Source organism: Tupaia chinensis, unplaced genomic scaffold (assembly GCF_000334495.1).
Source record: "Tupaia chinensis unplaced genomic scaffold, TupChi_1.0 Scaffold000018_1, whole genome shotgun sequence".
NCBI lineage: Eukaryota > Metazoa > Chordata > Mammalia > Scandentia > Tupaiidae > Tupaia > Tupaia belangeri.
In genome coordinates, this window is record NW_006159448.1 from 259,080 (window position 1) to 275,326 (window position 16,247).

Here is a 16,247-nt window from a genome sequence, read left to right on the forward strand (position 1 = left end):
GAAAAGTGCTTGCACATCGATGTTTATTGCAGCAATTGCTAAGTCATGGAAACAACCCAAATGCCCATGAACAGATGAATGGATAGAAAAACTGTGGCACATGTACTCAACGGAATACTATTCAGCCATAAAAAACAACAGAACCCTGGCTTTTGACAGGAAGTGGACGAATATGGAAGATTTACTGCTGAGCAAAGCAAGCCAGGCTATGAAGGAGAGGCATTGTATGTGCCCACTTAATATATACCAAGTGTCCGCACTCTGTGACTGAAACTAATTGACTAAAGGATATAGAAACACAGAATATAGTTGTAAATACCAGATATAGTGTGTGTGAAAGGGGAGGGTCTGAGGAAGGACATTTAGAAGAAAAATAGGGAGGCAAAGCATTAATGGCACAAAGAAATGTTGAAGATATTTTGTAGTTTTATCAACTGTACTAAGGAGAAATGTTTACCTGTTGAAATATCCATTTTTTTTTTTTTTTCGGAGAGGTTTTTTCGCTATAGGGCGCGTGCGCTCGCCAGACAGACAGAGAGAGACATAGAGACAGAAAGCGAGAAATCACCCCCCAGGGGGGATGGTCACGCCGCAATCCCTTCTCCTCCATTCTCCTCTCGGGATCTTGGGCACGTACGCACACGTGCCTGGCGTGAGTTTTAAGCCACCGGGTCCGGGACGCGAACCGCGGTCGACTACGTGGGAGTCCAGCGACATAGCCATTACGCTAACTGCTGGTTCCCAAAATATCCATTTTGTAAGACAAATAATAATGTGATTGAATGTATAAAAGAAATGAAATAATAAAAATAAAGAATAGCCTATAGAAAAGAAAATTGTCAAAGACTACAGTAAAACTATTAGGATATGAGACATAACAATTCACTACCTATTTCCCTGAACTTTTCCTTCTCCTGATATTTGGTTGTAATTCTACCCCTAGGAACTCCAAAGACAAATTTTAGCTGGCACGCACACCAAAGGGAGAAAATACTAACCCAGGCTCTGGTACTTAATAAGTACTCATAGATAGATGCTGCAAGTATTCTGTAGCCCAGACTTCTCGGGCCATAAGGCATAGATGAAAAGCAATGGAAAATTATTCTGGCCTTCTATGAATATGTTGTATTATTAAATAAAGTAGTCTTAGCATCAACATCTTTGCCCTTTTTACATTAAAATCAAAAGATTATGATTTATAATAATAGGACATTTATATTGTGAAGATATTCTCACTGTATTCAAATTTAGGTATTAATATTATACATTCAAGGTATTAGAAAAGACTAAATTTCCTCTTTCAAAAAAGAATTATTTTTATTTAAATTTATTTATTTATTTATTTTAATTTGACGAGAGAGTGAGAAAGCAAACGGCCAGGTCTGTAACTCAAATTGTGGTCAGTCATGTGTGAATCCAGCACCCTTAACCACCATGCCACCTGCTGGCCCAAGAAAAGACTGAATTTCTAATAATTTATTTTTATTACTCTGAACATTGGGAATATACTATACTTTACAGAATAATATGTTAAAAGCAAATAAGTAGGTCAGCCGGGGGCTTGGACAGCTTAAGACAGCTGGATTCCACATGGCCAACTGTGCAGTTCAAGTCCCGGATCCAGGGGCTTGAAACACACTCCAGTTGTATGTATGTGGGTGCCCAAAATCCTGAAAGGAGAGATGGAGAAGGGATTGTGTGTGGTCATCCCCCATTTGGGGTGGGGTGCTTTCTCATTTTTTTTCTCTCTCTCTGGCCAGTGTACCTGCTCTCTAACAAACTTAAACACACACACACACACACACACACACACACACACAATCTATTGGGGAAAACTCTCTAAAGAGATGGTCTACACTTCCTGGTGTTACAACTCTATGGTGTTATACACAATTTCATTAAGCTTCTTCCTTCTCATTATTTTTAGCTCTTAACAATTGTTATGCTTAATTAACTCAATCAATTGTGTATTATTGCTAATTACATTTGTAGAAACCATGGCAGTTTATTAACTCTCATAAATGCCAAAAGATAACAGAAGCGTTGGAGCAGTGATAATTAAATGAATCTTTGAATTTTTAGCCAATAAATGGAATTTAGCTCATGTCAGGTTTTTGTAAATGTGTAGACTCTAATTTTAGAGTTGAGTTGTTGGAAAAGTCATGACTTTTTTTTTTTCTATGCAAAAATGCATCATGACTTTCCTGCATCTGTATGGGTGCCCAAAATCCTGAAAGGAGAGATGGAGAAGGGATTGTGTGTGGTCACCCCTTATTGGGAGCCAGGTGCTCTCTCACTTTCCCTCTTTCCTGACAACCCAGTAGTACCTTCTCTCCAAGTCTAAGCTTTCTGTGACCCAAAAGGGGCTAATACTTCATGTGAAGCTGCCGTTTATTACATTCAATGTATTGTCAAACATTGATGCTTTATCGCAAACCATTAATAAACAAAATTTTCAGATCCTTGAAGGAAGATAGTTTTTCTTTAATTATTATTATATCACAGCCTAAAAAAATGATCTGTTACATTTTCAGTGTTTACTAAATATTTGTTGGAAATGAATAGCTATGAATAAGTCTTTGAGAGGGTATTGACCTTTTTCTGAGTTGTCAAATGCTACATATCAGAAGATATTCATTGAAAGTAAATACGTGTTTTCTAATTAATAATACATGTTATTTATTACTAGAAAGGAATTTATTCATTCAACCTACAAATAAAATCAAGCAATAGGAAATTAATTAATTGGGACCTTGATCCTTAATCTATTTTTTAAAGAATTATTTTATTTAACTTTATTTATTTTCTTATTTTTAAATTTGAGCAAGAGAGAGAGAGAGGGAAAGTGAGAAAACAAGCCACCAGGTCCATGACACGAACTGCTGTCAGCCATGTGGGACTCCAGCACCTCTAACCACCATGCCACATGCTGGCTCCATGATTCTTAATTTTAAAAACCACACAGATTACAGAAAAGACTCAGTGTGCTACCGTAGGCATTTTATTCAAAAATATTAGTTTCTTTTTCTCTCTAAATGAAGTAGTCTAATCTCCAGAGCAGACATATACTCATGATCCTTAGTGAAATGGTGATGTTCACTTTATTTTCCAAGTATGAAGTCCATGTCTTACCCAGGACTCCTTTGCATTCTCTTAAATAATCTAATGCCAGAATGCCCGTGAAAGCCAAATATATGTCTTATGCAAGAAATGGGCCAAGCAGCTCCCTGTGGGTTAATGGTAACTGTTGGTTAGCAGTATTTGGTTGGGAGCACTTACTTCGTATAGCAGCTGCTCTCAGTGCTCCAGCCATTGCCAGTGACCTGACCTGGTGACTCAGTGAATTAGTTGCATGGGTCTGCAGGTTTTACAGAGCATTCACTGGGAGAGAAGAAAGAGAATTACATTCTCGTGTTTAAAAGGAAAATTTTTAGGGACATTGCATCACATTTAGAGAGCCATTTTATATATATATATATATACACACACACACACATATGTATGTGTGTATATATATGTATGTATATACATACATATGTGTGTATGTATATACGTGTGTGTGTGTGTGTGTGTGTGTGTGTGTGTGTGTGTGTGTATGGGGAGATGTTTGGAAATGCAATTAGATCATCATTTTGAAACTGTTTATAACAGAGACTTCTCTCTTCCCCAAAGTTGTTATATTACCAATTAATTTGTTTGCTATCTTGAATTTTGTGCCATTTTATACTTGCCTAAAATATTTAATAATTTAAATCTTTAAAACTTGTTTTATTTATTTATTTATTTAAAAATTTTTTTAAAAAAGTTTTTGCCATAGGGCATGTATCAGAAAGAGGCAGAGACAGAGAGAGGGAAAGTGAGAAATCACCCCCCCTCCTCTTAGGGTGGCAGGCTGTGCTGTAATCCCTTCTCCTCCATTTTTCTCTTGGGATTTTGGGCACAGGCGTACACTTGGTTGGTGTGGATTTCAAGCTACCATTTCTGGGACTTGAACTGTAGTCAGTCATGTGGGAGTCCAGCACCCTTAACCACCATGCCACCTTTTAGCTCCAGTAACTTAAATCTCGAGGTGGAAAGTGTTGTCTGACCTACCTATGTCTTTTGTGATAATCTGAGTACTTAAATTATTAAATTAGACTTGTCTAAATATTAACTTCTAACCAACACCAGACTTGACTGAGGATTCAGTAGATCAGGTGATCAGGCGAACACCTGGTACAAATGAAACAGGCCTTTCCTGGAGAAATCTGAAACCTTTTGGCATAGCTTTCTAAAGTGACTCTATTCTCATGCAGTAGATTAAATTTTGGTTTTACATGTAATAGACAAGGGTTTTTCTTAAAAAAATCAATTCAAAAAACGGAGTAATTTTTGTTATGGAACATTTCTTCACACCACATTGATTAGATGTTTGCATAATTACCCTCCCCCTTTCCTTGCAAGTCGTACCTCCCATAAATCTGTAAATCCTGTTTATTTATAATAAACCACCTACACAGTGAAGATGTAGCCTTCTAAAAACATTTTATAGATACTGCCTTTCCATTATCTTTGTATTCCACATGAGTATCATCAGTACATTTACTAGGAAATATCGTTGGCATGTATACAGATCTGAGTTGCTCAATCCCTGCACAGTCCCAAGAAAAGTCTGTCTTCTGGACTGGCCCTTGGCTAGCTTCCGGAAGATGAACTTTGAGGATTGTCCCTTGGGGATAGCCAATATAGCATGCTTACAGAGAAATTTATTTGAGGTTTTGCTTCTCTACCAGATAGGGAAAAGTAGACTACTGTTCAGTCTTTCCTTCCCATCCTATAAAGTGATGCTATAAACCTCTATGTTAATATCCTTCCAGTTGTTATTTATTTATTTATTTATTTATTTATTTATTTATTTATTTATTTGAGAGATTTTGCTATAGGGTGCATGTGCTTGCTAGAGAGACAGAAAGAAATCATCACCACCACCATCCCCTCTCCTCACTTCCCCTGGGGAAGATGGCCATGACACAATCCCTTCTCCTCCATTCTCCTGCCAGGATTTCGAGCACACACACACACACACACACACACACACACACACACACCACACACGCTTGACGTGGGTCAAGCCACTGGATCCAGGACTTGAACCATGAGCAGCCATGTGGGAGTCCAGTGCCTTAACCACTACAGCACCTGCTGGCCTTGCTTCCATTTTAAAATATGTATGAGAGGATTTTAAAACAATAATGGAAAATGTAATTAGAGTATGAGCTTATTTAGGGGCAAGAACGTTTAAAAATCCTTGCAAATTTTTTTAGTAATATGTATTTTTTCATGAACATTTTGAAGATGCCTATACACACACACACACACACACACACACACACATACACACACACACTATTTTGGGAGCTTTAGGCCTTCATTAATAACCTTATAGTTTTATTAATAAAACTTGATTTCAGTAGATCTCCAGTTTTATCATCTAGAAAATCCTCAAACCCAGGCGACTTCCTTTAGCTATTTGACCTATCTCGCTTTCCTAGACAATTCCGCAGTCTATAGCTTACTCAGATAAATATTGCATTGTTTTTGTAGTAGTTATATCTCCAAAGGCTTGTAGGGTTTTTGCTTATTGAAAAAAAATTAATTCTAAGTAGTAATGTTCCAATTTTTCAAAATATAAGTGGTAGAACTGACTTTAGTGGACTCTTGTTTTTGTTGTATGTTGTTATACCCACCCAAACTCTGCCCAGTCATGAAATGAGTCATCAGTTCCTTTGTTTGGGACTACCTACAGTGAAAGGACAGGTCTACTTATTCTTCAATGGCGCAGTCTTTTATCTCCAGGAGTAGCAGAGTTCACAGAATTTCTTATTAAAACATCTTTTTTTAGATGTCTAGCTTAACCTAAGAGCCTAGTAAAATTAGCAGCATTATCCAGACCACTGGGAGATGGCTCAGGATAAATGATATTAGTGGTTATTTTGGTAGTAGGTTGCTATATTATTGGTAGCTTTTTTATGCAGATCTCATTGGTTTATTTCGAGGAAAATTATTTCATACATGGAAAAAACAGGCAATAACTTAATTTCATCTAAATGCTTTGCAAATTGGGCCAGCATGAGTTCAACATATAGTTGCTAAGAACAGTTTTTAAAATTTCTAAAGCACAGTTTTGTAAAACATGAAGACTACAGTAAGAAAAAGCCATGATTTCACCATCAACAGGTAACTACTGTTAACATCTCTATTTCCCTCCAGTTCTCCTAATATCTATACTCTTTTTTTTTTTTTCTCACTACAGGTGCATGCACTTAGGGGAGACAGGCCACACTACAGTCCCTCCTCAGTTCTCCTCTGGGAATCTTGGGTACCACTCATAGGCACCCAGAGTGGTTTTTGTTTGCTTGCTTGTTTGTTTTCATTTTGAGAGGTTTTTACTATAGGGCACGTGAGCTCACCAGACAGACAGAGAGAGAGACAGAGGGACAGAAAGTGAGAAATCACCCCCGAGGGGGGATGGCTACGCCACAATCCCTTCTCCTCCATTCTCCTCTCGGGATCTTAGGCACACACGCACACGCACCCGGCGTGAGTTTTAAGCTGCCAGATCCGGAACATGAACCACAGTCGACTACATGGGAGTCCAGCGACATAACCATTACGCTAACTGCTGGTCCTGGCTCTCAGAAATTCTTGACATGAATGTGTCAACTCAGAGAAAGTCAAATGATTTTGGAGAGACAAAATGGAGTTATAAAGGCAGAAGGGCACACCTATCCAGTTGTCCATCTGGACAGACTAGAATCCAGGTGACAAGTTATCTAACAATTAATGGAACCAAACTGCTCTCACCTCCTATACTAGCAGCTACAAGACACTCTCACACTGAAGAAATAGGAATCTGATGGTGGAATAGTATTGGTTATTGCTGCTGTGAAACATGCTACCCCAAAACATAATGACTTAAAATATGTACAGCCACTAATTTAGCTTAGAAATCTCTAGTTTAGGGGCTGGCAGGTGGCATTGTGGTTAAGGGCACTGGAATCCCACATGGCTGACCATGATTCAAGTCCCGGACCTGGCGGCTTGCTTTCTCACTCTCTCTTTCCTTTTCTGGTCAAATTAAATTAAATAAATAAAAGTGAAAAACTAAAATAATTCTTTTTAAAAAAGAAAAAGAATCTCTAGTTTAGACAGAGTTCATCTCTACTTCACTTGGCATCAGCTCAGGCAGCTTAACTGAGGCTAGAGAATCCATTTCAAACATGGCTCACCTATATGGCTGATAACTTGGCACTGGCTGTTGCCGGGAATATCAGTTAGCGATGGCAACTGAGATTCCCGGTTGTCTCCCCTCAGCACCTCTATGGACTTCTTAAACTTCTTCACAGAATGGTGGCTAAATTTTCAGAATAAAGGTGAATTCAAGAGCCTAGATGTGGAAACTGCCAGTTTCCTAGGGTCAGGGTTAATGTCCACGGTATTCTATAGGTCAAGCAGCAGCCCAGAATCACAAGGAGACATACACTTCCACCTCTCAGTGACAAGGGTGCACTGAAGAATTTTGGGGACACGTTTTAATACATTACAGATAGAGAGTGTAAAGAGAGAACAGAGGGCAGGAGAATGTCACGTCTTGGGAAGGCAAGCGGAGTTGGGGCTGTTAGCTATTGGGGAGAAACTTCTCAATGAATTATTCAAAAAAGAAAGGTAAAACATTGATTATTTGATTAGTTAGGGCAAATGTAGACTTAAAAGAGAGGAAATGGCATGATGCAAAACATTAAATATTCACCTTCTTGGTTTTCATTAGGCTTTATCCTCACTAAGGTGGGCCCTGAGTTTATTAGTTTTATTCTTTAATTCTCAGTTGGAAATGGTTAAGATTTGCTATTGCTTCACTTTTCATTATTTTTATTAAGCTATGAATTAATTAGAGAGTGTTTTTATAATCGGCTTTACATTTTAATAATGAAAATAGATTATGATGGTACATAGAAAGTATTACGTAAATATAAAGCTTAGTGTCATTCGTGTAATTCTTCAACATGTCACAATTTCAATTCTCATCCTAATGTCGAGAGGTGAGTTATTATTTACAACAACCTTCCCAAGTTACACAATGAGAAGGCAACTTCCATATGAGCCATTGACATCAGCGTAGAGTCGAGCTAGAAGCCTTCAGTGATGGAGCACGTTTTCCATTCTGATGTACTCTGACCAGTGTCTGTACTTAATGTCCTACCTCCTTATCTGCCTCCTTCCTGCGTTCTGGCCAGAATGCCCTCAGGGTTGAGCTTTGGAAACTGTAATTTCTCACAGCATTCCAAATCTATTTGTTAGGCACTCAGGAAAACATCACTATTTGATAGGGATCTTTGACATTTGGGTTTGATGAACGAGTTTCCACCCTGGGTAAAACAGAGAGGTGCTCTATTAAGTCAGTTGCAAAACCTGCTTTAATTTCTAAATTTCTCCTATCCAAGCAGCTGTCTAGGGAGCTAGAATTGTGATTTTACAGGTATTAATAAACATTCATCCTCCACAGCCCTTTTAAATATCTTCCATATTAAAAAGATGATGCTGTATTAACTGATCAGATACTTGGGGAAATTATGAAACTATCACAAAAAGTGGATACTTTAAAATGTTACATATACATCTTTTTAAAAAAAAAACTAAAAGAGAACTAGAAAAAAGATCTCATGAAAAAGATATTCTAATTTTTAGTATGTAAGTTCTTTCTTGGCACAAAAGCTAAGACAGAAACTATAAACAAAAAGAAAATACTGAAAGATTTAGATAAAAAGTTTTAAAAACTTTTTTAAGTTTAAGACATTAACAGCTAGGCCAAGCATAAAGTTAGCAAAACATTTCAGTCTATAATTTTTAATTGCCAGAGATCATAGATGCTCACGAGAGAGACAGAGACAGAGGGAAGGGAAGAAAGCACCCTTAGTGGGGCCTAACATAATACATTTCTGCATAAATAGGACACATTCAAACTCACCACAGTTCTTTTCCCACTCACCAGCCACAATCTTATCATTGTCATGTTTATTATCATACAACACTAATCATAATAGCTAACACTTAATGAGCATTTCCCCTGGAGCAGATATTATTTTAAGTACTTTATATTTGTTAACTCATTTAATTTTTCCAAGAAACATTTGAGGGAGTACAGTAGACTAAATGTTTATGTCTTCTTAAAATTCATATGTTGAAATCCTAGTCCCAAAATGATAGCATAAGGAGATGGCGTCTTTAGGAAGTAATTAGGTTCCTTGAGAATGGGATTAGAGCCTTTTTGAGAGTTTTTATTTTATTTTTTTATTTTTATTTTTTTATTTCACTATAGGGCGCATGCGCTCACCAGACAGACAGAGAGAGACATAGAGACAGAAAGCGAGAAATCACTCCCCAGGGGGGATGGTCACGCCGCAATCCCTTCTCCTCCATTCTCCTCCCGGGATCTTGGGCACGCACGCACACGCGCCCGGCGTGAGTTTTAAGCCACCAGGTCCGGGACGCGAACCGCGGTCGACTACGTGGGAGTCCAGCGACATAGCCATTACGCTAACTGCTGGTTCCCGAGAATGGGATTAGAGCCTTTTTAAAGGAAACCTCGAGAGACCCGTTACTCCTTGTGCCATGTGAGATTACAGTGGGGAGGCAGCAGGGGCCTTTGTGGAAGTGAGCCTTTGCCTCACCAGACACCAAACCTGCCATCCTCTTGATCTTGGACTTCCCAGCCTCCAGAAACACAAGAAATAAATTTCCTTTTTTTTAGGATTTTGTCATAGGGTACATGTGCTATGTGCTCACCAGAGTGGGACAGAGAGAAACAGAGAGAGGGGAAGTGAGAAATCACCCCCCAAAAAGTGATTCCCTTTTCCTCCATTTTCCTCTTGGGATTTTGGGCATGCACACACATGCCCACCTGGTATGATTCTCAAGCTGTGGATCTTGGGACTTGAACCGTGATCAGCCATGTGGGAGTCCAGAGCTTTAATCATTAGGCCAGCAGGTGGTTTTAAAATTTTCTGCTGTTTTTAAGCCACCCAGTCTGATGTTTTGTGATAGCATCCACAGGGGAAGTTCTGTAATTTGCCCCGTTTTACAATAAAGGAGATTAAGGCAAGGAGGGGCCATTATTAGCATGCCCGGAGTCACACAGCCAGAAGGGGCAAAGCCAGAATTCCAGCTCAGGCTATTCAGTTTTAGAGCACATGCTACTTCATTGCTTCCTTAAACGGGTAAGAAAGGAAGATGTTTAAAATATGTATTTAATTTAATTTTATTCATCATTATTATTTTTCTAATTTGATCAGAGAGAGCTATTTAATTTAATTTTATTCATCATTATTTTTCTAATTTGATCAGAGAGAGATAGAAGGAGAGAGAGTGAGAAGGAAAGTGAGGAAACAAGTTATCAGGTGTGGGACTCAGACTGTGGTCGGCCATGTGGGAGTCCAGAACTTTAACCACTGCCCTACCTGCTGGTCCCAAAAGGGAGACTTTAAAAAGAAGTGATACATTTAGCTGGTCAGAGTATAAAATAGTTAACCTTATTGACAAACTGACAATTAAAATTAGAACAATAAGGAGATGTCATCTCTGTTACATTGGCAAAATTCTTTATTTTTTTTTCTTTGAGAGGGCACGTGCGCTCGCCAGACAGAGAGAGACAGAGAGACAGAAAGCAAGAAATCACTTCCCAGGGAGGTGGGCCACACCATAATCCCTTCTCCTCCATTCTCCTCTCGGGACCTTGGGCACGCATGCACATGCGCCTAGTGTGAGTTTTAAACCACCGGGTTCAGGACTCAAACCATGGTCGACTACGTGGGAGTCCAGCGACACAGCCATTATGCTAACTGCTGGTTCCCACATTGGCAAAATTCTGAAAAATAATATCAACAAATGCCAGAGGGTAGGGAAATGCTTCATTGAAACTATAAATAGATCTAATTTGTAAACATTCACAATAAGGCTTAAATCCGAGCATATATTTTAAACAAAAATTCAAGTTAAAGTTTATTTTAAGACGGTGTTCAATGATTTACATGGCGCCAAAAATGTTAATGGATGGGAGAGTGTCAAGCTGCCCTGTGAAATCCTTGGTTCTTTGGGTCCAGATCACTAAAATTAGAGATCTGTCCCTAGGCTCAAAATGAAACCGCAACCACAAATGAAGTAGGTAGAAAAGAAGATTTAATAAGAAAGAAAGCAAAGTACACCCAAAAGGCTCTTGGGTGGGCAGATTGCCAGGTGGCAACTGTGCTTGATACTGGTTAAGTGTTACTTTTATTACTAGAAGTGATCATGAATATTTATTGGTGGGAGGTCTGTCGTACTACCTATGTCCTTAGTTTGAATCTGAATTCTCGCATTTTCTTCTGCTCTTGCGCACTTTTCTCACAGGTAAGGAATGGGGAATGTGATTACCTTATTGCGCATGCCCAGTGTGAGCCAGGTTGTTTAATCAGACTGCCTAATTAATTTATTGTCCTAATGAGAATTAGGGCGTTGACCTAGTGGGAATTAGGGTGTTGACCAAAATGCTTACTTGGGGATTAGGGTGTTTACCAAAATGCTTTCTTGGATCTTTTTGAAAAGAGAAAAATCTACGAATCATCTCTGTGTGCTTCCGTCAGGCCCCAAGGAAGGAAGATGGGAAACTGCCTCGCCTTCCTGGTGCCTGGGGCTAGGTGAGCCTTTCGCTTTTCTCTTAGGGCTGCCCGCTCATGGCTAACTAACTGCCTACCACAATAGGTGGTCAAGAATCATTGTCACGATGATCCAGCGAGTCCAAGGTACAGCCCAGGAACGTGTATTTCAACAGGCATGCCAGCTGACTCTGGTGCAGCTGGTCAGTATGGGACATATGCCTGTAAAAGACAAACAAACAAACAAACAAAAAACAAATAACAAATACAGAAGCAGTAGCAGTAAACAAAATGAAACTTTGGCAGGAAAAACCAGATACTTTGCATGGGACTGCACCTTGCTCAGGATCCAGTCCTAAAAGTATTGTAAAAGAGACCAGCAGGTGGCGTAATGGTTACATTGCTGGACTCCCACATAGTTGACAGCGTTTCAAGTCCTGCACCTGGTGACTTAAAACTCATGCTGGGTGGGGAACCAGCAGTTAGCGTAATGGCTATGTCGCTGGACTCCCACGTAGTCGACCGTGGTTCGCGTCCCGGACCCGGTGGCTTAAAACTCACGCCGGGTGCGTGTGCGTGCGTGGATTGCGGCGAAAAAAAAATATATATATATATAAAACTCATGCTGGGTGCATGTGCATGTGTGCCCAAGATCCCGAGAGAAGAATGGAGAAGGGATTGCCGTGTGATCATCCTCCCCGGGGGGTGATTTCAAGCTTTCTGTCTCTCTGTCTCCTCTCGAGTGAGCTCAGGTGCACTATAGCAAAAATCTCTCTCTCACACACAAAATTATCATAAGATCCTGTTTTTTACAGGTAAATGGGAATGATCCAGCTTGCCATCCACCTTTCACTCATTATAAGGGTAGGCAAGATGTCATGTGTAGAGTTTTGGTGTGTGATTCCATCAACTTTGCATAAAAAGTTTTATTTTATTTCTTGTGAGAGACGAGAGAGAGAACCCTTGATAGGGTCTCACCACACCACATTCCTCACCTCAGACTTGCAGCCAGCCAGAATCAAGGATGCTTGGACATGCCTAATGTCACCTTGGGATCCAAATCTGGGCCCTTCACGTGACCTCACTAATGTGCAGCGAGTGACAGTCTACCGACTATGCCAGCACAGCTAGGCCAAAGTTTATTTATTTATTTTTATAAAGTTATGTTTGCAAATAATGTAAACCAGGGGCCAGCAGATGTAGTGGTTAGGGTTTCCCTTAATCATGGATTCCCAGACCCAGCGGCTTGCTGTCTTACTTTCCCTCTCTCTCTCTGTTTCTCTCTGGTGAATTAAATAATAATGAACATAATAAATAAAATTTTAAAATAATGTTAATGAATTATTCCAAATATACCCATCATATAAGCGATTATATAGTTTATGGCGAGAGTCACAAATACCCTAATAATATCGCAGTGTATTAGTCAGAGCTCTCCAGAGACACAGAACCAGATAGGGTATATCTAGATAGCTAAGTAAGAGGGAATTTATTATGGGAACTGGTGCCTGTGATTACTGAGGCCAAGAAGTCCCACGATCTACCATCTGCAGGGGGATCATCAGGAAAGCTGTTGGTAACCCAGTCGGAGTCCAAAGGCCTAAGAGTCTAGAGCTCTGTGTCTGAGAGCAGGCGAAGATGGGTGTTCCAGCTCCAGGAGAGAGCTCTGCTTCTGTTCAACTCAGGTCCTCAACCGGCAGGACAGTGCTTGCATACATTGAATGAGAGCAGATTGTCCCCTCTCGGTTGCCTCATTCAAACACAGCCTCTTCCAGATACACCCTCACAGACACTCGGAAATGATGCATTACCAGCTATTCGGGCGCACCAAATCTACGCTTACCCCAATCAAGTTACATCTAAACTAACCACAGGGGCTTATGCATTTTTCAAAAAAAGAACTTAACATTTTTCATTTCCCACAGTTTAATATCAGTGAGGTTTTGAATGTTTTCGGTCTAGAGTTGTGGATTTACACCTGTTTGTATGTGTGAGTTTACAAAAATTGAAGGTAAGTTCCAGTGTGGAGGACTCTCTTATTTTTCGAATGTTTAGTTAATAAACAGCTAAGAGGGACCAGTGGATGGTGTAATGGTTATGTCACTGGATTCCCACATTTAAGTCCCAGACCTGGTGCTTAAAACTCACACCAGGTGGCTGTGTATGCATGCCTAAGGGAGGAGAAGTGATTGCAGTGTGGCCTTCGCCCCCCAGTGAGGTGATTTCTCACTTTCTGTTTCTCTGTCTCTCTCTGGGTCTCCAGTGAGTCCATAGGCCCTATAGCAAAAATCTCTCTAAAGTTAACAAATAAACAGCTAAGAGACTTTGGTACCCTATTTGCTGTAATTTAAGGTTTCTCATCCTTGATACTAATGATATTTCTTTATTTCAAGGAGTGTTCTGTGAGGATGTTGAGCAGAATCCCTGGTTTCTACCCACTACAAAACAGCAGCACGTAGTGAGCCACAGCAAAAATGTTCTCAGACGTTGCCATGTGTCCTGGGGGGAGGAGGGGCTGTGCTCAGGGCTCAGATTCCCTGCTGTAAAGCACGGAAAATTATTTTCAACATTTGGAAAGTGAAAAGAAAAACTGTGTGAAAAAGCATTCCCAATTTTGTGACAAAATTTGTATTAATATTCTTGCACCAGTAGGAGAACAGATCAACAGCAGTGTTCCGGTGACAGAATATCTGGAAGGTGGGCCAATGGCTAGTGTCTATTTCCTCATTTATGAAAATACACAATAATAGCTACATCCCATGGGGTTAATGTAAACATTACTAATTTAATGCAAAGTTCTTAGAAGAGTAACTGGAATGGAATAAAGCACTAGTAAACGCTATTATTACCATTGCATTATTTCCTTGTTTGAATAGGGTAATGTCACAGGAAATACTTCTAAAACTTTTGGTCAAACTAAAGATTTTAGATAATCTTGACTAGAGAGTTAAATTTGGAACAAAGCTCACCCTCTCCCCCTAAAATAAAAGCTAAAAAAACAAAACAAGCCCAGCTAGATGACCTGGAGTTCAAACCCCCACCCCACCCCCCAAAAAAAAGGCTGGATACTGTGGTGGATAACTAGTCCCAGACTCTGGGAGGCTGAAGCAGGATAAATGCCAAATGGTGAGATCCTGTCAAAAAAACAACAACAAAAACAAAAACAAAAACACAAAACAAAAAAACCAAAAGTACCACCAAACACAAAACAAAAAAACAAATCTTTGGTGGAATGTGAACTTCACCTAGTGATTTTGCAGGCTGGTGACTGTGTGTGTATATTACGTAATATGGATTCTGTACATAAGCAATGCCAATAAAATAGAGATGAGAGCGAACTTTTCAGACATGTAGAAGTAGAAATAAAAGCCCTTCCTTTCTGTTTTAGAGCTGGCCAGCAATCGACCTGCAGGTAAGCTGGTTTGTGAGAAATCTCAGATCATTTTCAAGAGAGAATTGAGAGAATTGTGCTCCATCTGTGGGAGTCATTCCTTCCCAACTGTATCAGACCCTGGGAGGCTCAGTCTGTAAAGTAAGGTCTCCGGCATCTTGATGACTATGACCCTAAGAAAAAATATAAGAACATTACTTTGTCCCAAATGGTGTTTATAACCACTCCTCCTTTCCCACAAAAGTGTTAAAGAATATTAACTTTCTTTAATGCCTGGATCCCAAACTCAGAACGCCATAAAAAGAAATTTGACCCAGAAATACGTATGTCTCCATCTCTATCATCCATCGCTGTCTATCTACCCATCCGTCCACCTACCCATCCATTCTAACACACACACACACACACATTATTATTAGAATGGTCAGGAGAAAGTGAATCAGAGAACTTTAGAAGGCTATAGAGGCTGTCCGTCCGACCTCACCGCCCCCTGTCTCCGTAGGTGAGGTTCGAGCGCGTCAGGGCAGGACAGGAACTCAAATCACTTGCCAGGACCCAGGGCACCCCTAGAGACGGCGCTGGAACCCAGGTCGGAGTGGAGGGACGCACAGAAGGTGCGGGTCTGAGTGGCAACAGCGCCTTTGGATCGTTTGATTTCCCACCCCCTGGGCTGCGGGACCGCGTGCTTCGGAGGAGAAGCGGGAGCACCTCCTCGCCGCGCCTGCAGCCGCGCGGGCCCAGCTCGGATCCGCAGGGCGCGGGGCCGCCCCCTTCCTGCCGCCCCCTCCGCCCACGGGGCTGCGATTTACGCCCGGTACTCCAGCCGCTCTCCCTGAAAGACCAGACCAACCCCGAACCAACGCGCCGCGCCGCAGGACCTGAGTCCCGAGAAGAGCGGGCGGGCGGTCAGACCCCGGCACCCTGGGTCACCGGCCCCAGGTTCCGCCGCCCCCCAGCGCGTCCTCCCAGGCCACGAGTTTGCCCCGCGCCAGCAGGTTGGCGAGTCTGGGCGCTTCTCCTGGGCTCGGTGAAGAGGTCTCTGCTGGCTCCGACGGTTCCGGGCATGGCCATGCTGAGTGCGCCGCCCCACGCCTGGGGGTGGCTGATGCTCGGCAGCTGTCTCCTCGCCAGAGCCCAGGTAAGCGCGGTGCGCGGGGACACCCGCTTCCCCGAGCCTCCGGCGGGCTCGG

The 16,247-nt window shown here is 41.1% G+C and overlaps 1 protein-coding gene across 1 annotated transcript in view; it reads left to right on the forward strand.

The window, feature by feature from the left end:
• The first annotated feature begins 15,617 nt into the window (after positions 1–15,617).
• PTH2R (parathyroid hormone 2 receptor) overlaps positions 15,618–16,247 on the forward strand; it is a 135,708-nt gene continuing 135,078 nt past the window's right edge. Inside the window, exon 1 of the mRNA XM_006140066.3 lies at positions 15,618–16,195. Within this exon, the coding sequence (XP_006140128.1) occupies positions 16,121–16,195 (75 nt within the window). The 5' untranslated portion in view covers positions 15,618–16,120. The remainder of the gene's footprint in view (positions 16,196–16,247) is intronic.